The sequence below is a fragment of the Thunnus thynnus genome, chromosome 21 (genome assembly GCF_963924715.1).
Source record: "Thunnus thynnus chromosome 21, fThuThy2.1, whole genome shotgun sequence".
Classification (NCBI taxonomy): domain Eukaryota; kingdom Metazoa; phylum Chordata; class Actinopteri; order Scombriformes; family Scombridae; genus Thunnus; species Thunnus thynnus.
In genome coordinates this window covers 6153091-6163751 of record NC_089537.1, presented here as the reverse complement: position 1 = coordinate 6163751, position 10661 = coordinate 6153091, and the positions used below count along the sequence as shown (strand labels likewise).

At 39.0% G+C, this 10661-nt stretch overlaps 1 protein-coding gene across 1 annotated transcript in view; it reads right to left on the bottom strand.

Annotated features, from left to right (window-relative positions):
* Positions 1 to 3627: 3627 nt before the first annotated feature.
* Positions 3628 to 10661, bottom strand: part of LOC137173401 (cadherin-18) — an 89157-nt gene continuing 82123 nt past the window's right edge. Inside the window, exon 12 of the mRNA XM_067578214.1 lies at positions 3628 to 4465. Within this exon, the coding sequence (XP_067434315.1) occupies positions 3960 to 4465 (506 nt within the window). The 3' untranslated portion in view covers positions 3628 to 3959. The remainder of the gene's footprint in view (positions 4466 to 10661) is intronic.

Below are 10661 nucleotides of genomic sequence, written 5' to 3'. Positions count from 1 at the left end.
TTAGTTCCCTTTTCTTTACTGTTTTGCTGTTAACCCTGGGTCATAACAAGTCTGCAGACCACAGAATCTGTCAGGGGTCAAATTCAGTGGCTTCAGATCGAATGGGGTCCTTGATCCTTACACTTAGTAAAGTTAGCTTATCATGCAACTAAATCATTTAGAGGTAGCAAATGATTTCCTACCCTGGGGCTGTCTTTATTGACTTGAACATCATTAAATATATAAAAGTCAGCTTGTTGTTGTTGTTGTTGCAGTTATTTTTGTCAGGTTTTAAAATTGTGAGCTTCAGTACTGAAATCGATGTCGGCTACTTCTGGATGGATCAGTCAAAAATGAAGATACAGTACTAACATATGTATTTTGTTTAACCCTTTCACTCTAAAGTCTGACTATGCTGTTATAATTTCTGCACTTGAAATTTAAATGGTGCACCAGTGATTTAGCATTGTACTTAACGTTGGAGGGTTTGGTCAAAATTGGTGCAGCAGAACCTGAGATAGTCTGACTTTAGTTCTAAATATCGGTCAAACTCTAACATTGGATCTTAAAATTTTCAATAATGCAACTCAGTAGCGCTTTTTGTCAAGACTCTTTAATGCCTGATAAAATTCCCACATCTTTTAAACTCTAGACCTCTGGGTTCAACCCTGTTAAAATGTCTGTTCTTATAAAAATTTCCAATCCCAAATGGAGGTTACCATTTTCTTAGAGTTTAAAAGTCTCCTCCAGAGCCATATATAAAAAAATATTCAATCTTCAAAAGACTGAGTTGTATTAAATTGGTGCACTGTCCTTTTTTTAATGCTACTTGGGTTCGAGACCAGTGTACACAATGAGTTTAGTTTTTGTGACCTGGGACAGTTCCTCAAGAATCTCTCAACAAATGAATGACAGTGCTTTGATCCAGGTAACAAAAATACAGTTTTGAAGGTATATATTTTTTACCCGAAAGACATTCTACCATTTGGAGCACTTTACGACTGTATGGAGGAAGGTTTCCATCTTCCAGAACAAGGCTCCCATTTCCAAAACTACCTTTAACCTTGTTTACACAGCCCTTTAGGGTGGGTACTGGTGTGTGTGTGTGTGTGTGTGTGTTTGTTTGTTTTGGTTTTTTTCCTGCCTGAGGAAAGAAATTTTGACATTTTAGGTGCCTGGAAGTCATCCAGAAGTTTTTGTGACTTATGTTTCCCTTGGCAACCACAGTAAGAGAGACTGATTTTGTGAAGAATGGGGGAAATGGATGAATGAGAGGAGAATGATAGATTGTGAGACAACATTTGACATTTGCTGAGCTCATCTAATGTTATGAAGCAAACACAAATCATACACTTTAAAAAAAATGTAAATACAGTGACTGAAATAGACACATTAGCAGGGAAATAACCACTGAATGTCAAATTTGGGAACTTCAACACTTGCCTTTGGCTACCTTTTATGACCTTTGCCGTGGGCCAGCCCTCAGGCTCCTCACAAATGTTAAAAGAATCTCTACGCTCATCTCCTTGTTTCAATCCAATTGTAAAAAAAGACAGAAACAGTCATTCTGTGGGCAGAAAGAAATAATGAGCAAGAGAATGAGGAGGAAGAAGAATGAGACAGGACTGTTATAAAGAGAAAGGAGTCATGATATCAGGATGTACGAGTGGAGAGTTTAAAATATTCATCATCCTCCCTTGGTCTCTCTTAAGACCATCGTCAGCGTTTCTGAAGCAACCAACACTGAACTAGAACACGACAGGACAGAGGAGTCAGGACTGGGTGGAGATAACTAATCGGCATGTACGAGTGATACAAGTTCAGATGTTAGGGCCCACGTGCGTTTTCTTTTTTTTTCTTTTTTTTGTCTCCTGTCATCATTTTACAGAGACACAATGAAAAGTTCTGTTGCAAAAATGAGACATTCACCATTTTTGGAAGCTATTTGAACTTTCCAGACATGACCCCATTTTTACAAAATGCTTTATAGCACAAAATGAAAGCAAATGGTACCTTTTTTTGGAGGTGAACCGGCTGCTTTATCCCCCGGCTGACAAAATGACACCACTTTTAAAGTTGAGTTTTCTTGTCTCTTCGACATTTTAAGTGGTAAATGTGAGAAGATTCTTTGTTCTCTAATGGATGTAAGGGATGTAGAGTCCCTTCCATTTAACATCCATATAAAGCACCATGACGATGTCACTTTGGTACTTTGAATAGGACGACTCAGATAAGATTTCTAATAGAGAGAGGTCAAGACTCCACTACGGTATTACACAGACAAGAAATCGTGTAAATTAAAATGTTACAATTTGATGTTCGTTCTAATGTTTTACTTGGCAGAAACCATTAAATTGATTAGAAAGTCACAAATGTTGCATCAGTCTAACTGGTAGGGGTCAGGCTATATTATACTATGAAATAAACACTATATGGAATCTTTGTGGCATGCTGTTTCTGTAGTTATTGCACAAGAAATGAATTAACTCTGTTTTCTACTAACAAGAAGTGTGCACTGAAGGATGCCAATTAAACTGGGACTTTGGAAAACTACTCATGCACATTTGGAAAAACAGCTAATGTAAATTTTGAAAAGGTAACAAAACTAAAAAGTTTGTTCAGCTAATTAAACTGCCTACAATCACTTTTACTTTCACCCGTCGGCTCCTCCATTTCTCATTTGCATTGCATTGTGCATTGTATTGCATTCCCACCACAAACAAACCGCTCCTGAGCTCTTTTGGGACCGGATCAAGAACACTTTCTCTCTAAAGGGTCTCGGTGCGGTTGTTTTGGTCCCCACCCGAGCGCGAATACTGTGTTCACACCTGCCAAAACGAATTGTGCCGAGGGGGGGAAACGAACCAGAGTTCGATTTTTAACCGGGCTAAAAAGGGGCAGGTGTGAAAACACCCTTAAAATTAGTATGTATGTTGAGAAACAGCATGTACATCTGCATAATCCAAAAAAAGAGCATACCCATATTTCCTTCAGCAGTCCCATTGCAAAAAGTGTCACGCACAAACAAACTAATGAACCAACACAGAGAGTCTGGCTGCTATAGAAGAGCTCCCAAACATCTAATAAATTGGAAAGTTGACCATGAGAAGACCCCGGGGAAACTTCAGGATACCAAGGTTCTTATTTCTTTTTTTTTTTTCCTGTTCCATAAAATCCATTGCAGAGAAAAACTGGACCAAAGTATTTTGTGTCTTCACCGGTTTAGCCTTGTCATCACAGTTTTTGTAATATATTAAGAAAACTGTGAATAGTTAAATTTATATACCTTAACATATGAGTATATCCCTGTGGATTAAAGATGCCACTTGCAATAATGTTCCATTGAAATCACATTTTATAAGGTTATTCTGTATTACCCTTTCTCAGTTAACATCAAAGGAGCTTATAATATAAATATGTGGTTTATGACTTATTTCAGTGAGTGTTTAAAAGATAATGGCTGCATGGAATGAATGACACAAAACATAAGCTCATTTGATTGGCTCTGTCATTATTGTACATATGGCTGGCTCAGCATCATCCTCTGTGTGGTGAATCATGAACACCTTGAGTAATGCCTCCCACCATGATATTCTTAACTACATGCTGTATATCCATTCTGCAGGAAGAAGACAAGTGTACACTCTCTCTCACATATCCACTCATATGGATTTAAGGACTTTATTGAGCAATAAAAAATATACACCAAGGAAAATATCATTTTCCTTTTTCCCCATATTGTTGTTCTTCCATCTCAAAATCTGATTCAATACTTCCAGATGAACGACCCATGATCCAAAGCGACAAAATGAAAAAAAAAAAGGAGGAAAAAAAAACAAAATAGAGCAGTCTTTTCAGTTCAACAGTAGAAGTTAAAAACCACCGGAACAGTTTGACAGCATCTCTGTTTATATCGTTCACTGAAAATTTGAAAAACGGATTTCAAACAGATTTGGTTTTAACAGGAGTGAAATCACAGACTAGGTCGTCACATCTGATTCTGCCTCTCCGTAGAGTTCTGCCAGTTTCTGGAACTCGGGCCCCCAGTCGTCCAGGTAGTTATAATCCTGCTCCGAATGTGTGCCGGGAGAGTCTAAAGGACTGATGGATCCTGTGGGTGAGCCCTGGCCCTCGTAAGCGTAGGTCTGGAGGGAGTCGTAGGGTGGCACAGTGGTGTCCATGTCGGCCTCCACCAGTCTCTGCTTGATGAACTCGTGAACATCCACCTCGTCCAGCTCCACCGACGGGCTGCGGCGGCTGCGGGGTGGGGCGCAATGTTGCCTCGCCTCCGGGCGAACGTCCCGTCTGAACTTGAGCTCCTCGGCGGCAGCCGGGTTGCGAAGGGCGATGATGTCGAAGGCCTCCGTGTCCTCCTCGCCTCCGCCCTCGTCGTCGTAGGTGACCACATTCTCACGGATATCCTCTTCAGAGATGATGAGGGGCTCTTTTTTGCTCCGCCTCAGAGTGATGAAAAGAACCACGATGGCTGCAAGACAGAAGACGCTTTGTGAATAATAATGAAATTGACAACAGACAGTTAACAGGGATACTGTGAAATAGCAGTTTGACATGCCCCCTTGAAGAAAAAGATCAAATGAGCAAAGTAAATTGAGAAGTGATGAGAATAATACCGGAAAAATCAGTAGTAACGTAATAGTACAATTCTGGAAAACGACTTCCTTACAATAAAATAACATACTCCACAAGTATGAGAGAAAGATAAATTGTAAAGGGTTTCTTAAACAATGAAATTAACAAGCCACTTAGCAAAACATCATCACATAAAAACAGCTGAATGTGGTTACAATGCTCAGCCATGTTTTTTTTTTATGCTAATACCAATCCCTGTGTGTGTGCCTGTGTTAGTTATTAATTCATAGCTCATGACAGAAAAACATGTTGTGCTTCGTAAACAGCCAACCAAATGAACACAAGCCGATTTTATGTGCATTTTTATCTGAATTTCCATCAGGACACTAAAACTGGCCAAGCGTTGAGAGGTTGTAAATCAATAATATGCTTCAGCCGACATTAGCATGGCTGTGATGACTCTTTGAATGCAAGCTGTTGAGTTGATGACAATTTTCGCATTACCATCATCTGTGGAACACATTTAACAACATCTCAAAGCCAAAAATGCTAAACGATAAGCTGAGAGAGAAAGTGAACATGTGTCAGCATATGCAGTTGTGTCTCGTGTCGTCATCTGTTAGTTTTAGGTGAAGCCGGTAATGGAAAGAATGAATCAGTTTTGCCGCATAAAATAAAATATATTATGATGTTGCTGTATGTGTCTGCAGATAAGTAGCTTACAATGTGAAAAAAATCTTTTCCAACTCTTAATGAAGTCATTAAGCCAAGTAATATTTTATGACATGCTACATCTTGGAACTTGTTCCTACAACTAATGAGAGTCATGCTTCTTTGGGTTAATGATGACCTCTCTGCAAGATGTTAACAGTAACATCTATTTAATACAATAGCGTCAGCAAGGGAAGTACATTTTTACAGCAGCGCAATATCTAAAAGGAGTTCATTATGCTACATCAGTAGAGACGAGAGAGATAGATCAGTGTTCCTGCAGATGCATCTTTCCTTCACATTTAAATTGAATTGAATTTCAGCAAGAGGAAAAAAAAAAAAAAGGTTCAAAGAACAAAAAGGGAGCTTTTTTAAAAAGATGGTATAAATGTTTCCTGCATCTCATCATTGCACATCAAACTTTGTGTACTATATTTATCCAAATGGCAACACACCACTGTGTTACATCAGCCTCTCAGGATAAGACACCATATAACACATCAGGTGAGAGCTAGACAGAGAGACAGGAAGGTGCTACTGGTGGTGGATTAAGAGGAGGTGAAGGTTTCAGCTTTCATAACATCAAGGATGCAATGATGCATCTGGCTTATCTACTGTATTTACGTAAGGGATAAAGTTTTTGTACACATATTTTGGATATACGGCGTTCTGTGGATGGATTATGGAGCGGTTTCGAGTTAAAGGTGTGCTGCCACCAAGCTTGAGCAGTTTAGTCAAACACTTGAGACTTTACTCTTTCAGTTCACTTGGCCATGTGAGAATAATCGCACTGAATTAGTGGACTGAACAGACTGAAGATGCCAGACTTAGTCCTCTTCCAGCTTTTGTCAATGTGAAATGATTTCTGAATACAGGCTATTATGGGTCTAAGCAGGGACACAATAGCTCGGGGGCCCTCTGGGACAAAAATAAGATGAACTGTTTGCGTTCACTTGGTTAATAAAGGTCTTAAACCATTATTTTGACAATGGACTTTTGTACAAGACAAGTAGACAAAACGGGCAATCTTTATTCACCTGACATTGTGGATTAGTAATCCTAAAGAAATGAACAATTACTTAAATTACCTAAACCAGAGGTGCCCAAATTCTTTCCTATGACAGGCCAAAAAATTCAAAACAATACTCTTTAATCTGCTTAATAGTAATTTTAATAATTTGCAAAGATGATTGTTAAAAACATAAAACATCAATTTGATTCTTTCTGGGAGCATCAACATATTTAAAAGGAAAGACACCTTTCTGACAGAAAGTGCAACTCAAAGTGCTTCAGACAATTAAAGTTGAAAACAGCTGTATTGTCCACCTTTTTGTAATCATGAGTGGACATTTGACATCAGCTTAAGTTAAAGATCATAGTGACAACACAGAATAACAAATCGATATTGGATATTGAGTTTACATTGAGCAACGTTTGAGTTACACATCATCACAAAATTAAGTATTACATTCTTCAGTGCCTTGTACAGTCATTTATCATTTGCAGTATCAGTGGGAGACTTGTCTTTGTTTTCCAACATTAGGCTCCAGCTGACGTACTGACAGAGTGAGGATGTCATGAAGGTGAGAGTCATTAAGTTTCTCAGCTTACACTGCTCACAAAGGTACGTACTTCCATTACCTGTCCGTGTCTGTGGATCTCTGCATACCTGTCTGCTAGAACACATCTGTAGGAGTCCATTAAGTGAAGGAGCTCTGAACTTGTTTTAGAGTTGTCAATCAGTCTGGAGTTCAATTAGTTGAACCTCCTCAGTGACTGTGTCCACATTAACAGAAAAAGGAACGAGTAAATAGCTCTAAGACTGTTGCATTTTGTCTGAAATCTTCAAAGTGTCGGTCAAACTCCAGCACAAGATTGCTGAGAATGTCCATGTACTTGTGAACATTCCCTTCCATCAAGTCTACTTCTCTCTCTAAGACTGGGGAGTAATGGACCAAATTTGCTGAACGTGGAGACGAGGAAAAAAAGAAGAAACAGTGCAAGAATCTGGGCATAAAAAACAGGAGGTATGCAAAAGCTGAGAGGGGAAAATGGGCCAGGAGTAAATTAAACTATGGTAATTTAATATAAATAATAAAATAAAGCTTGATAAACAAAAATATAAAAAAGGCCCCACGACTGGATGCATACTCAACTTCACATTATATTTTTTTGTGATCATCTGAATGCAGGTCACCTGCTGAGAGATATCTGCTGAGCAGTAGTAGTTTTGCTTGAAGGCTCTGATGTGATCAAACAGCTGGCTGATTCTGGTCTTTCCCTCGGAGCTGAAGATTCAAAACATTGAGCAGCTCTGTGATGTCCGCCAGAAAAGCCAGGTCAAAAATGCATAGCTTATCTGTGGGAACATTACCCTCCTTTCCTGCTTGAAACATCCTGATCTCATCATGCAACTCAAAAAAAAAATAACAGCGGAGAACTTTCTCTCGGCTCAGGCATCTCACCTCCTGGTGGTTCAGCACATCATCATACTGCTCATCCATCTCATCCAGCAGAGTCTTGAACTGACGGTGAGACAGTGCCTCGGAGTGTATATTGTTGACAACAGAGGCAACACCGTGCATCACATTCTTAAGCCCAACTGCTTTGGCACACAGCTGTTCTTTGTGTAAAATACAATGGTATTTTAAAATTGCCCCCACACTCGTGGACTTTCTTTGATACCAGTGTAGTGAGGCCAGATTTCTTCCCTACCATTGCAGTTGTAATTCAAGAGAGATTCTCCAAAATCCACCACTTCTGTCGTACCTGAAAGTGTCTCAATGCCAGCCAACTCCTGCTCGACTTCAAAATGTTTGCTGACTCCACGCAGAAACAACAACAACTATGCAGAGTTGGATATATCAGCGCTCTCGTCGTAAGCGATGGAAAAGGCATAAAACCCATTTGCTTCATCCATGATTTGCTCACGGATGTCTTGAGCCATGTCCTTGACGCGGCGGGTAACGGTGCTCTGGGACAAACCCGCCCCAGTAAGACACTGTTTCACAAAGTCTCAGCATGAAAAAACTCATCCATTCTTCACAGTCAGCGCAGATATCTGATAACTTAGCGCAGGTTTCATTCTCTTGTGCTGATGACGGCTGCAATAAAGCACATGGCTGAGAGTTAAGTTTAGCTAGCAGGTCACTCGCTTTCTCCTTTCGGTACTCACCGCTGTACTTTTGAAAAAAATGAGGGAATGTTTTGTTTCGTTTCGTTGTGACAATGGATAATTATATTCTTTCAAAACAGCCACTCTCTGCAAATGAGACAAACTACTGCTGAATTTATTTCTGTATTATTTCTTTTTCTAAATTTTCTTTTATTTGTGTGTCACTGCCTTGATTGCTCCATCTTGACTGGCTGACTCAAAGCCAGTGACATAGCACACACAGCATGTGAGCATTTCTTTTAAAATATATTAAAATACCCTCTATACTTCGGATGAGTAATATATTATTATCCCTTTTGTTGTTGTCTGAAAATTATACTGAAACAAAATCTGAGAAATGAAAAACAGAGGAGAGAGAGAGCGAGAGAGAGAGAATACAGTAATTCTTCGTGGATGGGATGTATGTGATTTAATAGGGAGGCTTAACAGTACTGTTCTTTACGTTTCAAATTGGTTTAAAATTTACATTTCAAATTGGTTTAGGTCAGGGCTGCCCAATTTGGCCCACAGTGAATCTGGGGATTAATGGGGCCCTTGAGGGTTTATGAAGTTGCCTGCTAAGTGGGTTGCTTGGGCCTAAAGTAATGGCATAAATTTAAAGTAAAACAAAGTATTTTTCACATCAAAATGTTTCACCTGATAATCTCACATATTACTAAAATTTAGTCCAGTAACTCGACTATATGTGTTGTTTTTCTAGCCCTGGTTGAGTTGTAATTGGATGGTGTCAAACCAAATGTAAAATGCAACAAACTTTTCCATTATGGTCTGAACTAATAATTGGTCTAAGTACTCATAACTGAAGTAATTATGTGAAGATTAATCTATCTAAATATATTTAATTGTTCCACGCAGTTCCATGCCTGTGTTTTTAATAATAATGTCACCCCAGCTGCATGTGATTTAATCTAGCTCGTTGCCATGTTCAACCATGTAAGCTTCATGGTTTCAGCGATGGCAGCGTCCATAGCAGTGATAGAAAGACCTGAAAGAATCTTTGTAATAAAGTAAACATCATATACATTCACTGAATGAAGATTATGAAAATAAAATGCACATTTCTCACTATAAAAGTTATCAAAACACATTTTAATGCGGAAACTATCTTAAAATATTGCATTTTCACTGATAATAGAGTGTCAGTCTTTTTTGTTTGTTTGTTTGTTTGCAGAAAGAAACTTGACAGTCACTTGACAGCACATGCCTGATAACAGGCCTTCTGCACATACTGGGCTCCATCAATATTGGCTTACTGACATAAAGGGGTGAGAACAGCCTCTTGAACGTACTAGTGGGTTTAGTGAGCCCCTACTAGCCCGTATATTTGGGACAGATGTGCGATGATAACGCCTATTCAACAGACTTGTTGCTATGGAGCTGGAACGAGAGGAGACTAGCTGACAAGGATGACTGTATAACATCAAGTCAACGATTTTCAGATAGTTTTAGATTCTGAAAAACCTTTTTAGACTATTAAGAAACATTGCCATTAGTATTTGTCCTGTATTAATGCTAAAAAGTCAGTCAAGTTCATTCAACATTACACATAAATTGTAGTTGGTTGTGCATTTTAATCCAGTTCCTCATTTGATGCAATTACTATGTAATATTGTATCATTTCTTTGAAAATTCTAAATTATGTCCAACCCACAAAAATCCAAAACCATGACTTTACTAATATTTTATGTTCTGTAAGTCATGTATAAAGGCCACTACAAACTGGAGTCAGCCGTGAGATAGTTTGTATCCCTTTCTGACTCACTCTACGGTTAATTACAATGGCTTATTGGAGGGCAAGGACATAAAACACGGACGTTAATCGGACAGACAGAACAATCAGACACAAACAAACCACACACTTACAAGAAAAGATGAGACAGAATTGAATGTGTGAGTCATATACGATACAGACATTGATGTCCTGTCTGAACCTTGTAGATGCCTTTTTGGCTGGACCAACCCTACAACCCCCATTGTCTGTGACTGATTGACTGACTGAGTAGCTGAGTGATGAAGTCATACCAATGGTTGGCCGAAGGCAGCCGGAGCTAAATGTCCCAGAATGCATTTTGCACCAACCGACAGCAATGCAGTGGTGGAGATTAAGCTGTTTTTCACTGTAGAACTGTTATTGTGTTACTTTATTAAGTTTTAATATCTTCTCAGGTGGGAAAGGAACCATTAAGGTTCCCAGTATGTGGTCAGT